This window comes from Macaca nemestrina, chromosome 9, assembly GCF_043159975.1.
Source record: "Macaca nemestrina isolate mMacNem1 chromosome 9, mMacNem.hap1, whole genome shotgun sequence".
Classification (NCBI taxonomy): domain Eukaryota; kingdom Metazoa; phylum Chordata; class Mammalia; order Primates; family Cercopithecidae; genus Macaca; species Macaca nemestrina.
The window spans coordinates 66,669,574-66,696,878 of record NC_092133.1 but is presented as its reverse complement, the minus strand read 5'-3'; the positions used below and the strand labels follow the sequence as shown (position 1 = coordinate 66,696,878).

At 50.7% G+C, this 27,305-nt stretch overlaps 1 protein-coding gene across 9 annotated transcripts in view; it reads left to right on the top strand.

Moving 5' to 3' along the window:
* Nucleotides 1-27,305, top strand: part of LOC105466075 (leucine rich repeat containing 20) — an 87,376-nt gene that overhangs the window by 45,016 nt on the left and 15,055 nt on the right. For 8 of the 9 annotated variants that reach the window (XM_011714962.2, XM_011714967.2, XM_011714963.2 and 5 more), the window contains one exon: nt 13,732-13,899. In XM_011714962.2, coding sequence (XP_011713264.1) covers nt 13,732-13,899 — 168 coding nt within the window. Of the gene's footprint in view, nt 1-13,731; nt 13,900-16,553; nt 16,652-27,305 lie in introns of all 9 variants that reach the window. The other variant, XR_977936.2, reaches the window with a different exon arrangement.

Here is a 27,305-nt window from a genome sequence, read left to right as displayed (position 1 = left end):
TCCAGTCAGCCGGCCTGAGACCTCCATGGAGACTTGCTGACCCCAAGACCCTGCATCTGGAGGCAACACAGCCTGGTGGAACTGGGCCCCAGAGGGCTTGTGAGTAGTTGGGGAGCATCCAGCAATGTGTTGAGATGTTCCCTGGGGCTCACGGCTCATTTTCTCTGATTTTTCAGCAGCAGCAGGCTTCTTGCCTCTTTCTGTTTCCCCAAGTGTGTGTTCCTTACACTGTCCCTGACAGGGAGATGCCAGCCAGCCATAAACTCCAGGAGGGGGTGTGGTTTCCTCCTCAGAGCCAGACCCTCCCAGGGGTGACCTTGGAGATGTGCCCAGGGCGAGCCCACGGGGTGCATGACACCTGGCGGGAGCCTGTCTGCAGAGGGCTCTTGGCTGCTCACTGGGCCGCCCTTTACCCTCCCCACAGGGCTCTCCAGGCAGCAGCTCCTGGTGCCTGCCAGATAAAATGGGGCAATTTTCCTCATTAACTCAGCAATTAGGACAGGCGGGAGTGAGGCGCCAGGCTTTATCTTTACTTCTGGCAACCACCTTGGTGCCAGAGGGGCCACGCCTCAGCCTCAGCTACTCTCTGCACACCTTGGGGAGTGGTCTTCCTGCTCCAAAGGCCGTACATGCCTGGTGCCTGGGGTGGGTGTGGGCAGAGGGCATGGAGAAGCTAGTTTAAAGCAACTGAGTCCATGCTGACAGGCCAGGGTGGTGAGGATGGGGCGGGCCCCTCTGTTCCTCAGGCCATACCATCAAAGCTGCTGCTGTCCACGCCTGGTCAGGAGTCTTAGGCGGTATTTGGGGGTGGAAAGAGGGTGTGCCAGTGAACGGTGTATGTCAGGGCCCCACAGGACTTATTTTCTGGTGTTCTGGGGAGGGAGGAGAAGGCGGGTGTCCTCTGGGCACATTACATTTCCAAACCTGGGGAGCAAGGGAACCGTCCTCAGAAAGGCTGTTAGCGTGGTGGGGTCACAGTGCGCTGTTCCTCCCCAACTTCCTACTTCACTTCAACCCTCTGGGTTTACTCTTTTAAATAGCTGATGTTACTTAGTGAACAAAAGAGAAAAGAAAAGGGGGGCCCAGAAATGTGCTGGGAGAGCCGGGCGGACGTGGAAGGTCTGTGAGTTTGGTGGGGGATGCTGAGGTTTTGGTTGTAGCCTAGGATCGGGCAGATCTAAACTGTCAGAAACACATTTTCTTTTTCTTTTTTCTTTTTTTTTAAGATGGAGTCTCGCTCTGTCACCCAGGCTGGAGTGCAGTAGCACTATCTCTGCTCACTGCCACCTCTACCTCCCAGGTTCAACTGATTCTCCTGCCTCAGCCTCCTGAGTAGCTGGGATTACAGGCACCTGCCACCATGCCTGGCTAATTTTTGTATTTTTAGTAGAGACAGGGTTTAACCATGTTGGCCAGGCTGGTCTCAAACTCTTGGCCTCAGATGATCCACCCATCTTGTCCTCCCAAAGTGTTGGGATAATAGGCCTGAGCCACAGCGCCCGGCCAGAAGCACATTTTCTGGTGCCTTCAGTGCAGCCCAGCACTGGAATAGTGGGGTCTGGGAGAGTCTATCTCCCCTGAGTTATGCACAAGGGGCAGACCCCAATTGCAGATGATCAAGAATCCCTACCTGATATCAAGGCAGTGACTAGGTGTGGCCTTCTGCTCAGTTTTTGCCATCAGTCCTCAAGGGCGCCCTACCCCTGGAGCTACCTGGATGACCTCAGTGAAGCAAAGGCCAAACTGTTTGTGACCCCTGCATGGCTGCTTCTGGGCAGTGGGTCAGCCCTTCCTAGCAGTGTTAAGGAACCCAAGCGTCATGGGCTTCGGCATCCTTAGTAGAATCCCAGAAACAGGATCACTGAGGTCAGAGGGCATTTTAAGGCTCTGCTACATATAGCGGAAGAACCATGCAGCAGAGACCAACCAACCTACAGAGCTAGAAAAAATAAGTTAAATTCCCTGTGAAGGGGAGTTGGGGCAGCCTGGAGATGTATTACTGCTGCACCAGCAGGAGAGCATCGCTTCCATCCTGTATCTTAACCACCCCTAGAAACCAGCAGACCTCAACAGCCCCCTTACACCCCTGGCCCAGAACTCTGTACAGTGTGTTGGCGGAGGAGGGCACACTGGAACACCAGGACGGTGTGGCTCTGAGCCTCTGGTACCTCTGTCCTCCAGAGCTCAAGCTAACACTTCTTGCAACCCTGTACGGCAGAAGACTTTGCAGTTTCCCTTCACTTCCCTCTTCCAGGCTCTCCGTGCAGCTCTCCTTTGCTCTTAGCTCTGCGATTCAAATGTTTCCATACCTGCCTCTGCCCTTCTTACCCATTCCCGAGCACCTCTCTAGTTGCTGTTTGTGTCTCTGCCACACCTCCAGAGCTCTAAGGCTCCATTTGAAAAGCATATCCTATTTACTTACTTATTTTTGATTAGACAGTAGATGCACACAATGTGATATTTTGAAGATTGAAAGGATAGGAGGGAAAAATAAGGCTGCTCTTCTACTCCTGTCCCCAGACATCTAAGTCCATGTCCAGAGACAACCACCATTACCAGTACTAGAGATATTCCATGCCTATATAAATATAAATATACTTCATAATAGTAGCATTTATAATATACCACGGGTAGGTACTGTTGTAAGCAAACAGAGCATAAGTAACAAGTAACTTGCCCAACGTCACACAGCAAGAAAAAAGAGCTACCTTAGTCTTTTTTCTTTTTTGAAACAGGTCTCCCTCTGTCACCCAGGCTGGAGTGCAGTGGTGCAATCTCGGCTCTCTACAACCTCTGCCTCCTGGGCTCAAGTGATCTCACGTTAGCCTCCTGACTAGCTGGGACTATGGCACACCATCACACCCAGCTAATCTTTTGTATTATTTGTGGAGACAGGGTCTTGCCATGTTGCCCAGGCTAGTCTTGAACTCCTAGACTCAAGTGATCTGCGTCTCAGCCTCCCAAAGTGTTGGGATTACAGGCGTGAGCCACCGCACCTGGCCTGCCTTAGTCTTTTCACAGAGGCAAAATGTTTAGTACTTCATTTTAGTCTGTTCCAGACCTAGTTAAAAGTGCTTTTTCTCCCCTTCCCCTTGTTCACCCCTGAGGAGTGAGTGTGGCATCTGGAAATGCCCTCTGACCCCTGTGGGCAGCAGCTGTCTCTGTGTGAAGCCTCCTCAGCACTGAGCATGGGCCGCTGGAAGGACACTGCCTACCTGACCATCTGACTCTGCCCTGCCGGGGAGTCCGTGCAGTCAGGGACTGTGACTGCTCATTGACGCAGGTTCAGAGCTGAGTTGCTGATTGAGCTCTGGTGAGCAGGTATTTTTGGAGCTGGCACATTCCTTCGAGCATGGGTTGTATAATTACTGCAGGCCAGCTTTGTCTGTCCCTTAATGGAATCGGCAAGCTTCTCTCTCAGCTGGGGTTAATCTAAGGCCTCTGAGTCAGCCTTGGCAATTGTCCAAGATAAGGATGGTACAGGAAGTAATAAGAGGAACTTGGGGAAGAAGAGGTCCATTTAACAGACACCGGAAACCACAGTTCAGTAGGTGTAATCAATAAGGAAATGTCATGATGGGGGCTGCTCTCAGGCTGGGTAGAACCTTGGGAGTGGAATGGAGTGGGGTCTTTTTCCAGAGCCCCGGTCCATCCTGGGAGCCCTGGTTGTTCCACTCTGAACCCTGGCCTGAGTGCAGGAAGAATCTTTGGAACCCCTAATGCAGTCATCTGGGACCAGAAGATCTCAGCCCTCTCTGTCCAGAAGAGGAGGCAGTGAGACCTTGGGCAGATGGCCGGGGTGCTGTGACTCCAGAGGGGAGAAGCGAAGCCAGACGTGGCTGTGGCTGTGTTAGGCTGGAAGCTCAGCACACTGGCTGATCCCGCGGCTGGGGCTTTGGCCACACTTTTGTTCTTCCTCTGAACTGGAAAAAATAGAGAAAACCTTAAGCGGCCGGTTTGGGGCCGTATAAGAGATAAAAAGAAAGCTAAGGCATCAGCAGCCTTGCTGGCCTAAGTTGGCCTTTGTGGGCCTCAGTTTCCCTATCTGAGAAATGGGGAAACATCTACTCCACAGTGATTTTGTGAGGTTGGAGATAATGCATATAAAGCGCCCTGTGTAGGGTTTGGTGCATGTAAAATTCTTGCTGAATGATGCTTCTGATACGGTGATGGTGAAGACACTGGGGGCCTTAGTTGTCGACAAGAGAGGTCTCTGGTCAAGTAGTCAGGACAATGGTCCAGTCATAGGAATCTGTCTCTCCACAAGGAATTTCAGTGAGAAAAGAACTGGAGAGATCCCCAAGTCCATGTCTTCACGGATGGGGACCCTGAGGCTCAGAAGGGAGAAGTGGCTTTTCTGACCTACCTCCAGGAAGATGCAGGGCGAGACCTCAGTTCAGGGTCCCCGGGTCCCCGGGTCCCCGGTCAGGCTCTTTGCCATGGAAGCAGGTAGTGTGGTCACCTGCTTCTCAGCTAATGCTGAGAGGCTGTTTTTAACTGATTGTGTATATATACCCCACCTTACTGCACAGAGGATTTTTAGAGCTCATGATACAGGCAGCTCATGATACAGGCAGTGGACACCACGGTGGGAACAGAAGCAACTCAGAGACCCTGCTGGGCCATGGCTTCTGAGAAGTGAAGCTGTATGGCTGGGGAGAACTTGCTGTTTTGCCAGCCCCACCCCCCACATCAGGAAGCATGCCCCATTCTGTCCAATTCAAGGCCTTTTTCTGGAATGCTTCCTTTCCATGGAGCTCAGATTGGCTACCTGGAGATTTACTCTAACAATTTGGGTGGAATTTGGCACATATGCTGACATTCATAAAGCCCTAGGGGTTGGGCAAGAGGGTGACTGACAGGGGTGGGACATCCATCCCCAGGAATCTGCTCTCTTTGCCCTCCCTTGGGGAGGGGGCCTAGAAGCAGCTCCATGGTTTTGTTCCCACTCAAAACCTCCCAGGTTTATTATAAACAACTTTATTCTTATCAATCTGGCAACTTAGAAGAAATGGACCACGTTATTGAAAACCACAAACCACGAAAACTCAGCCAAGATGAAATAGACAACCGGAATAGACCTATGACTATCAAATAAGTGGAATTCATAAATAAAAAGATCCCAAAGAAGAAATCTCCAAGCCCAGATGATTGCATTGGGGAATTCTATCAAACTTTTAAAATGAGAATTCACATCAATTTTACACAGCCTCTTCCAGAAAACAGAAGAGAAGGGCATACTTCCCAATCCATGCTAGGAAACTGATATTATTCTGATATCAAATGCAGACAAAGACAGTACCAAAAATGCGAAAGTAAAAGAAAATACAGACCAATATCTCCCATGAACATAGATGGAAAGATTCTCAGCAAAATATTACCAGTCAAATTCAGCAATGTATAAAAAGAGCATATGACATGTGTTAGCGGGATTTATCAATTATTCCAGGTGTGCAAGGCTGGGTCCAACTTTAGAAATCAATCAGTGTAATATATCATATGAAAAGGCTAGGCTGGGTGAGGTGGCTCATGCCTGTAATCCTAACACTTTGGGAGGCTGAGGTCGGTGGATTGCCTGAGCTCAGGAGTTCAAGACCAGCCTGGGCAACATGGGGAAATCCCATCTCTACTAAAATACAAAAAATTAGCTGGGTGTAGTGGCGGCATGCACCTATAATACCAGCTACTCGGGAGGCTGAGACAGGAGAATCGCTTGAACTTGGAAGGCAGAAGCTGCAGTGAGCCGAGATCGCGCCACTGCATTCCAGTCTGGGGGACAGAGCTGGACTCCATCTCAAAAAAAAAAAAAAAAAATGTTTAAGAAGAAGAATCAGACAATCATATCATTTGACAAAGAACAAGCATTTGACAAACTTCAACTCTCATTACACAAAGAATACAGGGAAACTACCTCAACTTGGTAAAGAGCATCTTCAAAAATCCTACAGCTAACATCAGACCTAATGATGAAAGGCTTTCCCGCAAGCTGGGAACAAGGCAAGGATGTCCACTCTCATCCTCAAAGTTCTAACCATTGCAATAAAACGACAACAAGAAGAAGATAGTTCTTCCGTGGGCTTTTTGCAGAACTGGTTTTTTTTTTTTTACTCTGACCTCAAATGCCTTTCCAGCAATCTGAAATAACCTTCTTTTCTTGTTTACTATTTCTCCCTGCACTCATCTGTAAGCTTGTTAAGGTTGGGATCTAGTCCGTCTCATTAGCCATGATTTCCCGCTGTCTAGCAGAGCCTGCCCTGTGGTAGGTGCTGAGTAATATTTGTTGAGTAAGTGGAGGCTGTTTTGGCATCATTGGCTCTGACTGGCTTCCTGCAATCCATGTGTCACAGCTGCACTGACCCTCTCTTATTTTCCCTTTTGATTCCTGCTTTCATGTTGGCTTTCAGTTTTGTTTCTGCAAAGGTTCCATAATCCAGGAACCAAGTGTCATGTGTCTTGTATCTCTAACAGAGTCTCACTCTCACTCTGTTGCCCAGGCTGGAATGCAGTGGTGTGATCTTGGCTCACTGCAACCTCCACCTCCCGGATTCAAGCGATTCTCCTGCCGCAGCTCCTGAGTAGCTAGGATTACAGCTGTGTACCACCATGCCTGGCTGATTTTTGTATATTTAGTAGAGACAGAGTTTCACCATATTGTGCAGGCTGGTCTTGAATTCCTGGCCCCAAGTGATCCACCCACCTTGGCCTCCCAAAATGCTGGGATTACAGGAATGAGCCACTGCACCTGGCCTTGTTGAGTGTATTTAATTTTCAAAGATTACCCTTTTCTGGCCGGGCACAGTGGCTCATGCCTGTAATCCTAGCACTTTGGAAGGTTGAGGCGGGTGTATCACCTGTGGTCAGGAGTTCGAGACCAGCCTGGCCAACATAGCAAAACCCTGTCTCTACTAAAAATACAAATATTAGCCGGGTGTGGTGGTGGGTGCCTATAATCCCAGCTTCTTGGGAGGCTGAGGCAGGAGAATTGCTTGAACCCGGGGAGCAGAGGTTGCAGTGAGCTAAGATTATACCACTTCACTCCAGCTGGGTGAAAGAACAAAACTCCAGCTCAAAAAAAACCTCCAAAAAACAAAGATTACCCTTTTTACATTCAGTTACAAGGCTAAGCATATAGTAGGTGCTTAGTAAATATGTGACTTGTGTGGTTCATCCTGCCTTTCACATCCCTCTCAGCTCGTCATCACAGCCTATGATAAATGGGTAGGAAAGACCTTCTCATGAGGTCACCTGGAAAGAGGATGGGCCCAAGGACACCCGATGAGTTAGAACATAACCAGGTCCTTCCTGGTTCCCCTCTTGTGATTCTCTGGCCACTGAATAAGCAAGGATTTGCTGGTTATGTATTCTGAGAACAGGTATTGAAGGGATTAGGGGTGCAAAACTGGATGAAGTGAGGTGCCACGGTGGCCTGCTTCTCTTGGGGGAAGGGACAGATGCAGAGCCCATGAGACAGGACAGTGATTGATGAGATGAGGAGTCAGGCTCTGGACACGGCTGACTCGGGTTCAAATCCTGATTTGGGGGTTGGGAGAGGAAAGTCACATACCTTGTGGAGAAGTTGGGGTTTCTGTGATCTTGGACAAGTTATTTCACCTCTTTGTAAATTGATGGTAATGGGTTATGGAAAAATCACAATGACGATTACATGTAAATCCCTAGAACAAGTGCCTCAAATGTAGTAGTGCTCTATTAGTGTAGTAATAGGTGTTAGCTATCATTATTACTTTTTTTTTTTTGAGACAGAGTCTCGTTTTGTAGCCCAGGCTGGAGTGCAGTGGTGCGATCTCAGCTACTGCAACCTCTGCCTCCTGGGATTCTTATGCCTTGGATTCTCATGCCTCGGATTATCATGCCTCAGCCTCTCAAGAAGCTGGGATTGCAGGCTTCTTGCCATGCCACCACGCCTGGCTAATTTTTGTAGTTTTAGTAGAGACAAAGTTTCACCATGTTGACCAGGCTGGTCTCGAACTCCTGACTTCAAACGATCCGTCTGCCTCAGCCTCCCAAACTGCTGGGATTACAGTCGTGAGCCACCGTGCCCGCCTGAGATCTTTACTCAATCCACCCATTTAAATGCTGATCTCCTCCAGAAAAACCTCACAGACACATCCAGAAATCATGCCCAGCTATCTGGGCATCCCTTAGCCTAGTCAAGTTGACACAGAAAATTAACCATTACAGCCCCCACATCAGCTTCCACGGCCACATCGGCCGTGACCCCCAACACTGCACACAGGGGCCAGCTCCCAGCAGGCTCTTGGAAATGTCTCCAGGGGTAGATGCTTCTTACTTTTCTCAGCCACTGTGGGGATATAATTAGACTCATGCCTGAATTGGTTTGATAAAAGGCCATTTAAAAAAATTCTGAATATGTCAAAAAACTGGGGATAACAAAATCAAGCAAGGAGAGATTCTCCTCCCCTCCCTCTGGCAGTTATCCTGGTGGCCCTGCAGAGCTGTGTGTGGGGTCTGGCCCTATAGCGTGAGAGCCTGGGCCAGCAGCTTCTGAGATTCCCCCCAAGTGAATGTGCTGTGTGTCTGTGACACTGGCTGTGTTTATCAGCTTCCTGATGCTTGGTGTTCCAAACCCCTGTTCCCAAATGCCTCAGGGCCCCGTGGGAGATTTTTGTTTGTTTGTTTGTTTTTACCCCGGAAACGGAGTCTCACTCTGTCGCCCAGGGTGGAGTGCAGTGGCGCGATCTTGGCTCACGGCAACCTCCACTTCCTGGGTTCAAGCAATTCTCCTGCCTCAGCCTCCCGAGTAACTGGGATTACAGGAGCACGCTGCCGCGCCCGGCTAATTCACCGGGGCTTTTTGAAGCAACAGAGGGTATTCTTGTTGCTTCAGGCAAAGAGCATTTTCTTCTTTCCTCAGTCTAAGCATGGGCAGTTAGCCATGCAGATCTAGGACATAAGTAACTCAGTACTAACCAGATTTCTGGGTTGCTCCGGGTGCCCTGCGTGGTTTGCCGTATCTATCAGTCTGTCTCCGTCCATCCATCCTCATGTCTATCTCAATACGTACGTGGAATTTACTGTGTGCCTAGCACTGTTCAGTCTTTTTCATGTATTAATTCATCGAAACTTTACAACAACCCTGCAGAGAAAGAGGATCTAGTACTGTTATCATTTCACAGATGAAGAAATGGAGGCAAAGATAAACAGCTTGCCCAAGGTCACACAGTCAGGCAGAATCCTGGGACACCTTGCCCCACAGCATGTGTTTGTAACCCCCACACCCACTGTACAGCCTCCCACCACAAGCCTCAGGGGGAGAGGTTCAGGGCGGCCCCACTCCCCACTCTGCATGGGGCCATACCCCACTTCTGGGCACTGGCTCATGTCCTGGGTGTCTGTGTAGGCCAGCGGATCTTCTGGTGGGGTGCAGAATGCAGCACGTCCCAGGGAGGGAGGGGTGAGGGCTAGGTGAGCTGTTGGGGAGCCTTCCTGTAGGTGGTGTAGGCATGCTGGGATTCCAGAAATGGAAATGAAACAAACCTGGGCACAGCTGGCACCATCAAGGACTTTGGCCACCTCCCTGTCTGCAACCTGGAAGCAAAGCTGTGTCCTCAAAAATGCCCTATGAGCACCCACTGATGCCCCACAGAGGCCAGGCTGCTCCCTCTGTGGCCCATACAGGCCTTACTGACACACAGGCTGTGAACTGCGGATTTGAAGGTGCTGTTGGCAGCCAGACCATGGAGCATGACAGCCTGTTCCTAGGAAATGAGGGCTTAGAGAAATGCGTTAAACAAGAACCAACTAGCCAGAGAAAGTGGACCATGTTCTCAGCTAGGAAGAAATGTGTGTTCCAGCGAAGTGACTTCGGAGCAACTCCATGGGGCAGCTGCCCCCAGCCTGGAATGTGCTCTTCCCGCCAACGCCAGACTGGTATAAATCCACCCAGGGCCCTGATTCCTCATCTGGCAACAGTGTCCAGAGGGAAATGAATAACATTATTTTTGTGGGACGCACTAACAACTATTTTCTTTCCTTTTTTTTTTTTTTTTTTTTGAGATGGAGTTTTCTCTTGTTGCCCAGGCTGGAGTGCAATGGCACAATCTCAGCAACTGCAACCTACGCCTCTTGGGTTCAAGGGATTCTCCTGCCTCAGCCTCCCAAATAACTGGGATTACAGGTGTATGCCACCACGCCTGGCTAATTTTTATATTTTCAGTAGAGACAGCGTTTCACCACGTTGGCCAGGCTGAACTCCTGACCTCCAGTCATTCGCCTGCCTCGGCCTCCCAAAGTGCTAGAATTACAGATGTGAGCCACTGCACCCAGCCTATTTTCTTTTTATATAAGTAAAAAAGAACAAATCAATTTTAAGGGCAAACAGTGGTGTGTATGGAACAGATATTTGGCAGAACTGGGAGGGTGATATATTCATTCATTCATTCACTCATCACTAATTCATTTATATAATCATCATAATGTACTCATCATTGTTGATCACTCACCATGTACTGGGCAGTGTCATGCACACGTTTCTACAATGCAGGCAAAGCTCACCCTCGTGCAGCCTACCTTCTTATGGGAAGAGGCAGTGAATACACAGGTAAGTCAGCATGTTAGGTGATAACATGCTATGAAGGTAAATACTGCAGAGAGTGGGAATCCAATGGGAGGGGATCTTACTTTAGATAGAGTAACATTTGAGCAAAGACACACATAAAGTCAGGTAGCAAGCCTCACAAATATGTGGGTAAAGAGCATTTTATTTTTATTACTTATTTACTTTTGAGACAGGGACTCGCTCTGTTGCCCAGGATGGAGTGCAGAGGCACCATCATGGCTCACACTGCAGCCTCCGCCTCCTGGGCTCAAGTGATCCTCCCACCTCAGCCTCCTGAGTAGCTGGGACTACAACCACACACCACCACGCCTGGCTAATTTTTTTGTATTTTTTATAGAGACAGGGTTTTCCTATGCTGGTCTTGAGCTGCTGGCCTCAAGTCATCCTCCTGCCTTGAGCTCCCAAAGTGTGGGATTACAGGCATAAGCCACTCTGCCCAGCCCCCAACACTGTGACCTAATGATGATCTGGATAGCAGCGTTCTGTGATTTAAGGTGTGGCTATTCAAGAACCTGGCTGCCAGGGGAGGCCTGGGTTTGCATGAAGCGAGCACTGGACCTGTTGATGGAACCTTGGGTTCTGACGTCCCTGAAGATGGAAAAATGGGAGGCAGTCCAGGCCCCCTGCACTGTCTATTTGCCTCCTGAGGGGAGAAGAGTCATTGTTCAGCACGTATTTGCTGAGTGACACAAGGTGTCTGCAAGAGGCTGGATGTAGGGACGAAGATGAATCAGATGTAGTTCCTGTCTCCCCAGAGCCCCAGTGTGCTGGAGCAAGGCACTTGCAGCGGGGCTGGTAGTCAGGCGCGCGTGCGTGCGTGTCTGTGTGTGTGTGTGTGTGTGTGTGTGTGTGTGTATGCAGCGCACTGGGAAGGGCGCAGGGGGTCAGCTTTCACTGTAGGGATACCTGGGAGGGGCTGTGGGGAGCTCAGAGCAGCTGCGTTGTGGGGCTATGGAAGAGCAGGCGTGGACACTGAGCGGGGCAGGGCCAGCTGCAAAACTGGTGGGGCACAGAGATAAATGACTCCAGAAATCAGGGGTCATTTTTCTAAAAGTTACATAGGAAGCTTTTCCCTTTCTTTTGCAGTCTCTCTCAGTGTGTCATGGTGCCTTTCATTTACTATTTCATGTCGTTCTAAGTAAGGAAAGATCAAAATTTAGCATGAATTTTACCATTTATCTTTATGTTGTGGAATGCCAGTTTTAAGTGCGATTATGAGAGCATTAAAATCGTGTAGAATCATGAAATTATATAATTCATATTTTGTGGCTTATTTGCTCCGGAGGTGCCTGGAGTAGGCCAGAAGGACAAACTCAAACCAGACTCAGGAAGGTTGGAAGGCGGAAGGGAGGAAGGACAGACTCAGAGGGCCCGGGGCCCCTGTCCACAATGCAGGGCACCCACGCAGCCACCCTCAGGCCTGACAGCTGCTAGGTTTCTGCTCTTACCAGATGCTGGACTGACTGCCTTCCACCCTGGCCTGGGGTGATCTGAAGAAGCTGAGCCAGGTTTTCCATTCCTAAGTGTCCACCACCCTCAGCCATGGCAGGCAGGCAACTCCAAGGCTCTTTAAACCTGTGTGTCAGGACCTGCCCAGTACCTAGCTCAGGGGTGGGTAAGAGGCTCACTCCTGCTAAGCCCCAGGGGCCCTGAGTGAGGGTGAGGGAGAGCTGCTGCCTACGTGCTCCACACTGAGACACATGGAACGCATGCCTGACTGTGACCCTCCCTGCTGAGGTGGAGGGCTGCAGTGTCATTGCAGAGCGGGGATGGGGAGGCGGAGGCCAGGTGGGAGAGCCGGCAGCCATCCTGGGGAGGCAGTAGGAGGTTGGATCATGTGCGAGCTCAGACTCCATGACCCAGCTCCACTGACAAAATACAGGTTGAAGGATAAAATTATTAAGACTTTCAAGATGGCCATACAGGGCATTCCACCCCAAGTGTGGGGCCCTTCTGATCGTGAGACCTCGTGTGAATATACTGGCCCCATGCCCACAAAGCCAGCCCTGGGAGAAGAACTGGGGGACATTCTTCAGGTTACTCAGCATTTCTGGGCCTCAGTTTCCCTCGGGTCAGACAGGGTGGGGAGAGACTCACTGTAAGGCCACACCTGGACGGGGACTGGGCAGCCCCTAGGACCTCAGCTCTGCCTCTCCCTGTCATGCTGCTTCACCTGTGTTCACAGATTAATCTTCTCACAGCCCTAGAGATAGGCATTGTGATGTTAGCTCCTTTCTACAGGTGAGACGATGTCCTTTCTGTGGGGATTAAATAACGTCCTAAGGAAGAACAGTGAAAGCAGGGGCATGGCAGGTGTGTACCCAAGCATGGGGACCCCAGGTCCTCCTCCCGTCAGCCCTGGGCTGTGCTCCTCTGCCACCTACTGCCCTTGCTTCCTGCCCCCCAGCTCTCCTCCCTGCACAGGGCCCTGTGGGCACCCGGCTTCTGTCACTAAATCGCAGCATCTCAGCTTCAGCCCACACTATATCTGGCCCCATCTCTTGGCACTGCCTCAGCGGGGTTCCCAGCAGAGGGACTCCCCCGACCCAGCTACCTTCCGACGCAGGTCCCTGCATGTGTCGCTAGCCAACTTTCAGAGCGGCTGCTCTCAGAGCAGGAACCCACCCACGTTAGGTCAGCTGTGGTTGGCCAGGGGAGAAGGGGCACATGACACTGAAAGAATGTGGCTGCCCCTGGTGGCCCCTTGAGCAGGGAGGGCCATGGAGAGTGGTGTCCCCTAAATGGAGTATGGGGAGCCCCGAGGGGGAGAGGCTGCCCATCCTGACTTGCCCCATCAGGGCCTGGAGCTGAAGCTTTGTCTGAGGGAGGAGCCAGTACCTCCTGACCCCTCGCTGTGGCCCAGGCTTCTGCTGGGAGAGCCTTCCATTCTAAAGCCAGCAGCAGGCGACCTCAGCTGGAGTGACAGGTGGTAGGCCCTGGGCAGTGGTAGGAGGGTGACCCTCCTCTAGTGCAAAAAAACATGGAATCAGTCCTGTGCGGGGCTCCCTCTGTGGCCTAGGGCTTCCTCTATGCCTTCCTGGCCCCGGCAGGGTGAGAGCCACAGCGGGCAGTCACTGTGGTCTCGGGGTGTCCCCCTCCTCATCCTGTTCTCTCTCCTTCCCTGCACATGGCAGAGCTCCGCCTGGAGGGGAACTTCCTACACCGCCTCCCCAGCGAAGTCAGTGCCCTGCAGCACCTCAAGGCCATTGACCTGTCCCGGAACCAGTTCCAGGACTTCCCTGAGCAGCTCACCGCCCTGCCGGCGCTGGAGACCATCAACCTGGAGGAGAACGAGATCGTAGGTGAGTGGGCCTGGCCCACCTGGCCCTGGGCTGCTGCACGAGGCGCTCACAGGGCACAGGGCTCTGGAGTTGACCTTCACAGGCGGGAGGAGAAGCTTGGGCCTTCTGTCTGAGATGCCTAAGCAAAGGACATGGGGCCTGGGAAGGTACACATTTTGAGGCCCTGTCACCTGCTGGGTGCTGGGTGGGACACTGGCATTCCCTGGCAGGTAGATGGCCTTGGCTTTCACCACAGTGTAGCTGTGAACTAGCCAGGCCACTGTGGACCACAAGCTCTCCCTCTCCAGATCTCACCTGCCAGCCTAGGCTGTCTCAGACCCTTCGGCTCTGGCCCGCTGTGTGCTTTTTCCTCCCTGAGTCCCCTGGCTTCACAGAGACCTCTTCATAGGGGCGAGCAGGGCCCACTAGACAGCCATGTTCAGCACAGCCTCTCTATGCCTTCCAGAACAAACACACTGCTCCCTGTCAGCCCAGCCCGCCAGGGCCCTCACCACCAGGGAACCAGGGGTCTGATAGGTGCCTTCTGCAAACAGCAAACCCCAGGAAGGTGGGTTCTGCTGAGGTCAGGAAGCTGTCCCTCCTTCCTCTTGCAGCAATTATGTGTCTCCTGTCTCATTAGGACCTCAGAGAGCCGCGCCTCAACTCCAGCTAGTGGTCCAACCTGCCCAGAGAACCTGGGCACTGAGTGGGGTCTCTGCGTGCCCTCCCCTCCGCAGCACCCTCCTTCGGTGGCTTGGCCCCAGTTCATCCTGTCTCACATGGCCTCGCCAGTGATGTTCATCATAACCCCCTTCAGTTATGCTTTCATTTTCTTAAGCCCTTTTATAGCCATTATGCCATTTGATTAAAAGCAACATGAGGCCATTTCTCTGAGAGAGGAGCCAGTACCTCCTGACCCCTTGCTGAGGCCCAGGCTTCTGCTGGGAGAGCCTTCCATTCCAAAGTCAGCAGCAGGCAACCTCAGCTGGAGTGACAGGTGGTAGGCCCTGGGCAGCGGTAGGAGGGTGACCCCTCCTCTAGTGCAAATAAACATGGAATCAGCCCTGTGTGGGGCTCCCTCTGTGGCCTAGGGCTTCCTCTATGCCTTCCTGGCCCAGGCAGGGTGAGAGCTATTCTCCATCAGATGGGTCCTAGTAGTTTCGGCCCATCTGATGGGGAATGGCCTGCCTCATGTGATGGCGAGTGCCCGTCTGTCAGAGGTGCCACAGGCAGGACTCTGACCCTGGCTGGGTGGGAGGTGAGACCAGCTGACCTTTGAGGTTCTGGATGTTTCCTTGGATAGATGAATCAACCGAGGCCCAAACACATCATGAGAGAGCATCGGGTTGTACAGTGACACTGCCGCGGTGCCAGGACAGGAATATGTGATTCCAGAACAGCCCTGTGCCCAGGATGGACTTCTCTTGCCTGGACTCTGGGAAGCCCCTGGGGGTGGGCTCTGGTTCAGTCTTATGCTCCCAAGACCAGAGTCCTCAAGTGTCTTGCCCCTGGATTGGCTCCTGGGTCACTGGGGCCTCTGAGTAGTCTCTAAGCAGAAGCAGCCTGCCCAGAAGTGCCTTGGCCTGCGCAGCTCTCCCTCCTGTGCTGTCCTGCCCACCCAGGGGCTTGCTTTTGAGCCCCTCGCCCCCTGCATTCCTGGCCAGGCCCTTCTTGCCTGGGTCCTTCCTCTCCTGTCTCTGTTCATTGTGACCCCTCCTGATGCCTCCGCTTCCTTCTGCTGCTCATCCAAATGGGGCAGTAACTGAGCGAGACCAGAGCTGGGTGTGCAGTGGGTGGACAGGCGGGTTTCACCAGCACCGGCTTTGGCTTCCCCATATCCTAACTGTGGCCTTGGAAGGCTCACAGCAGCTCTGTGAATCTCAGCGCCCTCTCATCTTTCAGATGAAGCTTATCCCCCACCCCCAAAAGGTGGTTCAAGATAAGAAGGTGGCTTTTCCCCAGGTAGGGGAGCAGGTCAAGTGGGTATCTATGTCGGCTGCAGTCCAAGAAGTGACTTGCACCAAAGTGGGCAGCAAGGATGGCCCAGATCTCCTGGTCCTTACCCTTCTAAAAGGCAGACAATATCTCTTAGCAGGCACAGCCACAGAGCAAAGATCGGCTGTTTTGGCTCCTCTTGCATAGACATATTCTGCTTTTCTGCAGAATGTCAGTAATAATTTCGACATGCGGAAGCATCTTACATCTTACCAAGAATGGTCATGTGCCGTCCCACATCCACAGGGTGATGGTCTCCCTTTGACACAGGTAGAAACTAAAGCTCTAAGCCTTCATGGCCAAGTGCCTATCACACACCTGGTCAGGTAAGAGAGACATCAGTGACTGGGCTGTGTTTCCCAGTCAGTTCAGCCTGGGATAGAGCCTCTGCTGCCCGGCCTCGGCCACGCCTGGGTGATATGGAGAAGCCAGGGGCTGCCCCTGTCCAGGAGGGGCTCCTGGCTTACCTCAAGTGGCCAGCTGCTCCTGAAAGAGCTTGACTGATCCCAGGTCCCTGTCCACTGCAGGAGGCCTTGGTTGTTCTTCCCCTGCCCCCGAGCTGGAGAGAGGGGGCATATGGAGGCAGCCACTGTTTCCTTGCTGGAGTCTCCCTACTTCTATTTTCTACTTCTCCCTGATCCATCCGAGTGATCTGAGTGGCTTCTCAACTCCCAAACCAGCAGGAGAGCCAGGCCACAGCCTTCATCCCCAGGCTGGAGGGAGGTGAGAATGAAAGAGCCTGCTGGAGGAAGGAGGGGCTGCAGTGACAGCAACGAAGGTAGGGCTGCACGGTCTTCCATTATGGAAATAGTTCTGCACTCTTTGCTACTTGTAGCTGAGCTCCTGCAGCACCTCACTGGGATGATTGTAGAAGCTTAGGATGCCTTCAGAGTGGCTTATTTTTTCCTTCTAGAATGCTTAGAGGGTGGTGGAAAAAATAAAACAAAATTTTTATGAGAAATAAATTTGAGATGCATGAGTTCCCGTTAAAGCTTTAGTAAGTGGGGAACAGGCAGCTCTGAAACAAGCCCCCAAGTGAATCATGACAGCCACTCTAAAGGGACCTCCCCAAAGCGTCCCCAGCCTGGCGCTGGAAAGCCATGGAGGCTCTCAGCATCCAGGCGGCTGCCAGGATCAACTCAGTCATCCTCGTGTTTCCAAATAGAGCTGCCATGTGATCTTCCTCCACCCTCTGAGCCATTCTCAGGGAGAGAAGGGGGGAGGTTGGGATCTCAACAGGGCATGGAGGCTGAGAGGGACAAGGATACTTCTGTCTGCTTTCTGATACCAACCACTGGGAGGTGGTGCCTGACCTTGGTGCTCACTGGTGGCTTAATGCCCTCAGGTTTCCGGTCTGTGTGGCACGTGGATGCCTTTGTTGCCACCTTTAGCACACGGCCCTCTGGTCTATGTGTGTGACCCTTCTCTGCCATCCCCACGTCTGCCAGCATTGGGCATGGTGTGCGGCATACAGCAGGCGCTCAGCTGGGTGGGAGCATTGTGTAGAGCAGGAATTCCCAAGCCTCGAAGCTCCTCTGAAATAAATGAGACAGGATAGGGCAGTTTTTCAAGTTGCATACTATGACCTGCTAGTGAATTGTCAAGTCAGTGGGTTGAGACCAGCAATTTTTTAATGCAATAAAATAGAAAATGTCAGAGTACATCATCACATATAAAATGGTAATTACTATGTTGTAACTTTTAATTTCAGTTTTACTATGTGCATGCACAGATCTATCTATCTATCTATCTATCTATCTATCTATCTATCTATCTATCTATCTATCTGTCTATCTCTCTATCTCTCTATCTCTCTGTCTCTCTATCTATCTATCTCCTGGGACGTGATGAAAAATGGTATTTCTTACTCTTAGTCATGATGAAAAAATATTGAAAGCTGCTCTTATGAGTTGTCCTGCAGAGATTTGGGGGTCTGACTCAGCCACCCATCCTCCCCAGCTCATGCTCCAACCACATTATACAGCCTTCCTCCTCTCATCCCTCCCCTTCACCCACCCCACATGGCCCATGCTCTCAGTCTGGAAGTCTTTTCTCGTGTCTTACCATTTTCTCTGCCTGTGGCCAAATCCCCTGGGTCTGAAGGTCTGGGCCCGGTTCAGGTGAAAGGGAAGCAGAGCGGGTCAAGGGGCTTCTCCCTTTCCCAGCTGACTCCCTGGCAGACACACAGCAGCAGGTGTCTCCCGCCCAGATGAGAGGCTTCCGGGGTCCTTGGGGACTGGCCTGCCAGGACACAGTTGTTTACTCTAGGCACTTGCAAGAGGAAGAAAAGGGTTCGTAGCTTAGAATATTTGTTCAGACAAGAGCCATTTATAAGTTTCTGGGATATGAGATGGTTCCTATATTTTTCAAATCAGAAAGTGGTGTATGGAAGTTTTTAAGTATTTATAAATAAGACCACCTGGGAAATGTCATCTCTGGAGAAGGAGAGGCTGCAGAGATGAATGAGATGCAAGTCTCGACCTCAAGTAGCTTACAGGTATTAGTGTCAGCAGACACTAGATAGCTAAATAGCACCTGGTCACAGGCATAGGGGAGGGCAGATGTGCCATGCAGAGCTAGGGAGAGGACTCTCAGTGGGAGGGTAGCTGTCCTTGTGTCCTTGTGGGAGGGTTTCTAAGGAGGTGGAGGCATGTAGTCTGAGTGATGACATGGGGACATGATTGGTGGGGGCAGTCAGCTCGTTCACCCCAGTAGCTGACACACATGACTTGAAGGTGGATGCAGGACAGCGGGGCCTCACCACTTGCTCACCGGCACTTGGTGCTGCTTAGCAATTCAGTCCCGGAACATGTGAGGGTGAAGACAAACATCACATATTTGAGAGAATTCATTTTGCCCAGTAAGAGATATTATTTCAGTTAAGCTGGAATTTAACTTTCCATAACCCTCAGTTCTCTGTTTTGTTTTTTTTTTTCCTATGCACCCACTGCTCCAGAGAATACAAGAGATTAGAGGAAAACAAGTCTTCATTAAGAATTTAAGCTGGGCATGGTGGCTCACACCTGTAATTCCAGCACTTTGGCAGGCGAAGGTGGGAGAATTGCCTGAGCCCAGGAGTTTGAGACCAACCTGGACAACATGGCAAAACCCCATCTCTACAAAAAGTACAAAAATTAGCCGCGTGTGGTAGTGTGAACCTGTGGTTCCAGCTACTCGGGAGGCTGAGGTGGTAGGATCAATTGAGCCTGGGAGGTTGAGGTTGCAGTGAGCTGTGATTGCACCACTGCACTCCAGCCTGGGCCAAAGAGTGAGACAAAAAACTAAAACAAAAAAGAATTGATTAAATAGAGTAACAACACTACAACACTTTTTTTTTTTTTCTTTGAGATGGGGTCTCGCTCTGTCACACAGGCTGGAGTGCAGTGGCATGATCTTGGCTCACTGCAACCTCGACTTCCCAGGCTCAAGTGATCCTCCCACCTCAGCCTCTCAAGTAGCTGGAACCACAGGTGCCCACCACCATGCCCGGCTAATTTTTGTATTTTTGGTAGAGATGGGTTTTTGCCTTGTTGCCCTGGCTGGTCTCAAATTCCTAAGCTCAAGTGATCTGCCTGCCTCGGCCTCCCAAAGTGCTGGGATTACAGGCGCAAGCCACTGCGCCCAGCCAACAGCACTTTTAAGAGGAAAAGTATCTGTGTCATATAGGATGCTTTGGGCTGAATTTACTTAATTCTGTCTTTGTCCTGTTTCACCTCTTACTATCCCAGCCGATATTTCTCAAAGTGTGGTCCCAGGACCAGCAGCAGTAGCATTGCTAGAGAACTGGTTAGAAATGCACATTCCCTGGCCTCGCCCCAGACCTACATCAGAAACTCCGGGAGGGGGCAGCAGTCTGTTGTAATACCTGCCCCCCAATGCCCCGCTTTCTGATTCACATGCATGCTGAAGCCTGAGGAGCTCTGCCTGGGCTTTCAGTTCTCAAAGTGGCATCCATAGGCCAGCAGCATGGGCATCCCGGAAGCCTGTTAGAAATGCAGAACCTTAGGTTTCACTTCATACCTCCTGAGTCAGAATCTGCACCTGAGCAAGAATCCCTGGTGATTTGTTTGTATAGTAAGTCCTCATTTAATAAGGACTGTGCCAACACCTGGCCTGCTGCCCATCCTATGGACCCACCAACCCTCAGTAGAATGGGGTCAGCAGGAAGTAGGGAATCTTGGCCGAAACAAATGCTTCTGGACCCAAAGCTCTGCCTCCTGCCAGGCCAGACAGTGGCATAGTGGGAGGCTTCAGACCTCCCAGCTTGCCAGGGAGGGTGCCTTGACCTGTCAGTGCCAGCCGCCCTCAGAACTTCCTTTGGGCTCATAAGGCAGATTGAAACATGGTCACAAAAGTCTTGTCAGTGTCCCCTGGGACTGCCTGCCTGTCTTCAGCCTGGATGACACAGAGAGGGAGACGCCTGACTAGGCCTGGGGGCTCACGCCTGTAACCCCAGCATTTTATGAGGCCAAGGCAGGAGGATCGCTTGAGGCTGGGAGTTCAAAACCAGCCTAAGCAACATAATGAGGCCCCCATCTCTACAAAAGCATTTTAAAAACCATTAGTCAGGCATGGTGGTACACACCTGTAGTCCCAACTACTCAGGAGACTGAAGCAAGAGGAGTACTTGAGCCCAGGAGTTCAAGGCTGCAATGAACTATGATTGCAACACTGTACTCCAGTCTGGGTGACAGAGGGAAACTTTGTCTCAACAACAACAACAACAATTAAAAAAGAAAAAAAGAAAAAAGAAAGGGAGACTCCCATGGTGAAAACAGAAGCAGAGGCAGGGCGCGGTGGCTCATGCCCGTAATCCCAACACTTTAGGAGGCTGAGGCGGGTGGAGTACGAGGTCAGGAGATTGAGACCATCCTGGCTAACACAGTCTCTACTGTGTTAGCCAGAGAAACTCCGTCTCTACTAAAGAATACAAAAAATTAGCGGGGCGTAGTGGCGAGCACCTATAGTCCCAGCTACTCGGAAGGCTGAGGCAGGAGAATGGCATAAACCCGGGAGGCAGAGGTTGCAGTGAACCGAGATTACACCACTGCACTCCAACCTGGGCAACAGAGCAAGACTCCGTCTCAAAAAACAAAACAAAACAAAACAAAAACAGAAGCAGAAGCAGAAGCCAGGGCTCCCTCTTACACATCCTTCTGCTTCTCTCCTGATGACTTGTGTCTCCCTGCAGGGTAGAGAGCCTCTGAATCAAACTCCGCTCAATCCTGACCACTCTCCACGTTCAACTGTTGCCTTTCCTCCCTTCCTTATCCTTGGCTTCTCAGAATTTTGTAGTAAGAAAGGCAAAGGTCTGAAGCCCCACACACAACATTAGCATGAGCAGGCCTCCTCCTCTCTGCGAATTCCTCATCTGCAGAGTGGGGAGGACAGTGCCACCCACTGGAATCGGGTCTGGAGGCAGCGTCACTGTGATCACCTCCTGCCTTAGCCCACCACCTGCCACTCAGCCCACCTGGAGTCCTGACCACATGCTGCCTGCTCACTCCTTGAAGGCCCTCTAACCCATGGGACCACTTGTTGCATATACTTCTTGCATGCACCCAGGGGCCAGGACAGAGGAACCAGAGGGCACTGTTCAGAGGTATGATGGAGGCTAGCCAATGGTTGCAGGGCCCAGGGCCAGAGGCAGCTGGCCAGGGAAGGTTTGCCATAGTTGGCCTTCTGAAAGATTCTGAGCGTCCAGCCCCCAGCAGAGTTGTGGCACACCCTCCCTGGTCCCCCAGATCCCCCCCACCCCTTCTTCTCCCCATGCACACACCTGGAAGCATGCTGCTCCTTCATTTCAGGTCTCAGTCTTGGGTCCCATTGTGGCTCACAGAGTGGGGACAAATAGTTTCTGCAGAGAGGGTAAATGACAGGAGGAATCCCCCACTTACCACTATAAGGATGATGGAAAGGAGCTTGTGTGGGGAGGCTGCAGGTCTGTGTCTGAGTCCCAGCTTCAACACCATCTGTGTGAGGTCGATTAACTGGAAACAGAGACTGAGTTTCAAATCTGAAAAATAGGAAGATAGTCCTTACCTATATCCTCACAGCCCTCTCCAGAGGATAAGATGAAATTAATGCACACACCGCATTTTATAAAGCATAAAATCCTTCATGGACTTCAAGGGGATTGTTGATCCTCCCCCCGTGTAAGTGTCTGCATATGTAAAGGGGCCCCTCTATGTCCTGGTTTGTAGATCATGATGACTAACCTTCCCATGCCTGATACCTCCTGGTTATAAAGCACCTTCCCCCACTGTGCTTCCCCTAATCTCCCAGACACCTGATCAGGAAGTGCAGGAAACAGAAACCATGTGGGCATTTTAAGTAAAAAGGGATTCATGGGGACTTAGGTTCTTACAAAAGCATGGGAGGCTTTGGCAGTGGCTGCAGGCTGGGCTGCCAACCGTTACTCTCAGAACACTGCTGATGAACCCTCCAGGTGAGTTATTCCCTCCCATAGTCAGGAATGGGAGAGCAGGAGGCCACAGTGGAACTGGTGAGCTCACGTCATTCTGCAGGACTGCCAAGTAGGGATTGGGAGGCCAATGCAGGTGGCCTGGACCCTGGGATGCTAAGACAGAAACTCACACCCTATCCTCTCTGGGGCACTGACTGGCCGACCCTAACTGCAGGGGATCAAGGAAATGTGGGTTTATGTTTCCAGCAAGTTGTTCAATTTCTCAGTATCTCCATTTCCGTCTCTGGATGATACTGGATTAAATGAGTCAGTATATGCAGTGCACTTCAAACCATGCTGACATGCAGTGAGCTCTCTGTATGGTGGTAGTTGCTCTCTAAGAATGTAAGGGGCAGCTCAAATGAGGGCTTGTGGAATGTAATCATGGTCTGTTAGAGTTGGGCAAGACCTCAATGAGTTGGGCAAGATCTCAGAGTGACACTGGTGTAGCATGGAAAGATTAGAGCCAGTAACTGGCCAATACAGAATGGCAGGCTGGCTGCAATGGACTGACAGTGCTGGGGTGGCAGGGGATCCTTCCTCCTTCCCTCCCTCCCTGTCTTCCTTACCACATCGGTAAAAGGGATTCGAGATGGCCACTTAGTATCTGGAAGAGGGAGCAATCATGATGCACAGTCTTGAGCCTGACAAGGATTGGACTGGGCAGGGACCCTCTGGGTTGGCACATCTGGGAGGACAAAGTCAAACCTGTGGCACTTCTCTCCTGCCCCTGGATCTGGGGCTCCACGCCCATCTGGAGGGATGTTGATTTGTCCCCTCCCTGGGTATGGAGTTTGGATTGCTCCCTGAGCACAGCCAGCTTCCCAGAGTCTGAGCCTTGCCCCGACCCCTGTGCGCTGAGTGTCACAAGTCCCATGAAAGAATAACTTGCCCTCTGAGGTGGTAGCTTCTTGTCTGCATGCCCAGCAGCTTCATGCCTTCTGCCCTGCACACCCTTGCTTGGTGTATGCAGAGCTCTGAGTTGTACTCACAAGCATCAAGCAGTAGGTGCAGGCATTGATCGTGTTAGCCAGCACTTAGGAGGTGGTCATTAGACAAACAGTGCAGGCAGTGCTTGCTGGCTGTGCAGCCGCACTGAGGGAGAGGTTGGGATTAAACAAACAGGTGTCAACAGCAATTAGTGCAAATTAGACGTGGCCTTCAGACACGAGAGTGCAGGAAGCTCCTGTTTGCAGCCCCTGCCCCACTTGTGTTCACCCGCAGGGAAGTAGCAAGCCACACACTTGGTCTTTGCCCAAATGGCATTCTCTGTGCCAACCACTGTGTGGTGAAACCTGGGTGAACCAAAACCTCCAGCTGTCCAGGATACTGTTGGTGCTCTGCTGGTAGCACACAGGCCAACAGCAAGAAGTTCTTTGATCCTTGTTTAAAACACAAGAAAAGGGCCGGGCGCAGTGGCTCATGCCTGTAATCCCAGGACTTTGGGAGGCTGAGGTGGGTGGATCACTTGTGGTCAGGAGTTTGAGATTGACCTGGCCGACGTGGTGAAACCCCGTCTCTACTAAAAATACAAAAATTAGCCAGGCATGGTGGCGTGTACCTGTAGTCCCAGCTACTCGGGGGGCTGAGGCAGGAAAATTGCTTGAACCCAGGAAGCAGAGGTTGCAGTTAGCCAAGATTGCACCACAGCACTCCAGCCTGGGTGACAGAGTGAGACTGTGTCTCAAAAGAAAAAAATAAATTAAATTAAATTAAAAAATAAAACACAACAAAAGACTTCCAGGCTGCATTTACTGCCACTCTCCACTACTGCCTGTCCCTGTCTCTGTCCAGAGTGCTGGAGAGCCGCCTGATGCCCTGGATCTCCAAGCCCAGCCTTGCAAGGATGCCTTATCCAAAGAATAAAAGGCTTGTGGGGATATGGACATGGGCATGTAACCATGATGGGTTTGTTGCCTGATGCACTCAGCAAGTCAGTACGCCAAGACACTGGGTTGCAGCAGAGAAAGAGGTTTAATCATAGAGTCACTGAATGAAGACATGAGAGGATACCTCAAATCTGTCACCCCAAGGAATTTGGAATTAGAGTTTTTAACAGTTTGGGAGTGGGCCGAAGCATGGAGATCATTAATGGGTGGAAGAGTGCAGGGTGAGGTCATGGGACAGGGAGAGGAAGCAGCTGTGCTTTCATGCTGATACTGATCCTCTGTGGGGGTTTCCAGACTGGTTGCTGGAATTGGGGATCTGAAAAACATCTTAAGCTATCCTGCAGCAAAAGCTCATGATTCTAATGTCAGTGATCCTGTCTATAGGAACAACAGGGACATGAATTGATTTATAAACAATCTTTGGACCCTAATGTCAGAAATCCTATCTACAGGAACAACTGAGATACACATGGTCAGGATCTTGTGCTGTGTGACTTCCAGCAACAAGGAAGTGGGCCAAAGTAGAGCCCAATTAATGCTTAATTATAACTGTATTTCAGTCCAGAATGTGGCATGCAATTTTTGTCAACACTCTGGGGACACTTTTAAATTTAGGCATTTGGGAAATGTTCCTTCATTCACCAGTTGCTGTTTTTAACTAAGTGATTTACTTTGTGCTGGAGCTGAGCTCGAGACACAAATAGAACAAACACACTCCCTGCTCTCACAGAGCTCCTGGCATTGTCCCGTGTGCTAGTGACCATTTGCTGCACACCCAGCTCTTCTCTAAGCACTTTCCAAGGATGCTCTTGTTTAATCCTCATGACAACTTTATGGGGCAGATACTATTATTCTCCTCAGGTGAGGAAACCAAGGCACAGGGAGATTAAATAACTTGGCCAAGGTCACTCCATCTGAGCCAGGATTCCAACCCAAGTAGTCTTGCTGCAGACTATTCAGGACAGTGCTTTGCATAGGGAGAGATTTTTGCACATAGCTATAGGGGGATAGAAAGCCACAGGAACATTATGGCTGAAGTGCATAACTTTGGTTGGAAGGAAACCCCTTTGGGGTGAAGAGAACAGTGTAAGGTAATGAGGCAGGTTTCCCTAGGCCAGGTAGGCAGTCAGCCCCACTCCTGCTAGCTTTGGTCAACTCTGCAAGTCGGGGGAGGGTGGCACCCAGAATAGAAGTACTGTGCAAAAATGTTCACCAGATTCTCTCATTAATCTTCACTGAGAAGACCAGTGGTGCTCAGACTAGCTGTGCATTCAAATCATTGGGCAGGCTTTTAAAACTCCATGTCCTGACCACACCCCATGCCTATTAAATCAGAGTCTCTGATGGTGGGATTCGGGCTTCATGATTTTTTAAAGCTGTCAATGTAGTTGCCCAGTAGTTTCTTCTTGCCTGCTGCCCAGGAAAGCCAATTCACTGAGAACAGCAGGTTTCACAGCAAAGAAAGAGTTTAATAATCACAGGGCCAGCCAAGCCAGAGGATGGGAGAGAATTCTCAAATCAGCCTTCTTGAGAATTTAGAGGTTAGAATTTTTCAAGGATAGTTTGTCAGGCAGGAGACTAGGGAAAGGGGAATGCTGATTGGTTGGGTTGGGGATAAAGTCATAGGAGGTTGAAGCTGTCTTCTTGTGCTGAGTCAGTTCCTGGGTGCAAGACCAGCTGAGCCAGTTTCTTGGTATGGGTTACTGGTTGATATGGTTTGGCTGTGTCCCCACCCAAATCTTATCTTGAATTGTAGCTCCCATAATTCCCACGTGTTGTGGGAGGGACCCGGTGGGACATGATTGAATCATGGGGTGGTTCCCCCGTACGTTCTCATGGTAGTGAATAAGTCTCACGAGATCTGATGGTTTTGTAAGGGGTTTTCCCTTTCACTTGGCTCTCATTCTGTCTTGCCTGCTACCATGTAAGACATGCCTTTCACCTTCTGCCATGATTGTGAGTCCCTTAAACCGCTTTTTCTTTATACGTTACCCAGCCTCTAGTATGTCTTTATCAGCAGCCTGAAAACGGACTAATACACCGGTCCAGGTGGTGCCGGCTGGTTTATCAGAATGCAGAGTCTGAAAGATACCTCAAACACCAATCATAGGTTTTACACTTGTGATGTTATCTGTAGCAGCAGTCGGGGAGGTTAGGAATCTTGTGACCCTGGCCACACGACTTCTGAACCATAATTCTAACCTTGTGCTTAACTTGTTAGTTTTACAAAGGTGGTCCCTGAGCAAGGAGGGAGTTAGTTTTGGGAAGGGACTGTTATTGTTTTTGTTTTAAGGTTAAACTACAAAGAAATTCCTCCCATAGTTAGCTTGGCTTACGCTCAAGAATGATCAAGGACAGCTTGTGAGGTTAGAAGCAAGATGGAGTCCGCTATGTCAGATTTATCTCCCTGTCATAACTTTTGCAGAGGCAGCTTTATCCAGATGATTCCAGTGTTCAGGCTAGATAGAACCACTGAGCTAGACCAGAACTTCTGATGAACGCTTCTGCCCCAGGTGTGCACCACCAACTCCAAGGCAGGGAACACAGGCACATGAAAGGGGACAGCAAAATTGTCATTCTTTTCTGAGGCTCTTCCCAGAGCACCTTAACCAAAGCAGAGGAACTGAGAGAGCCCTGAGAGCAGCCTGTGGGAGGGCACAGGCCTTCCAGTGGCCGGAGTGCAGAAGGGAGGAGGAGGGAGGGTGCAGAGGGCAAGGAGGATAAATGTCAGGCATGGGCTCAGCAGTTTCAGCTGCTTATTTGGCTGTCTCCAGAGTGGCCAATAAGAAGACTGAGTCATTTCTGCAAAGAACTGTTATGATCTGGCTTTGATTACATGTTAGATCAGGGTGCAGGGGAGTCTTTGGAGGGAAAGGCTGTGGTGGGTGGCCCCCTCGATGCCCATTAGCCCACCCTTGCTGGCCAGCCTGGGGCACAGAGGAGGAATCAAAGCCAAGGGTTTTTCTCCTTTGCTTTTCTTTCCCTGCAGCTCATACTTAAGGACAGAAAATTGTCTCTAGGTTTATTAGTAGATTCTTTTTTTTTTTTTTTTTTTTTTTTTTTTTTTTTGAGATGGA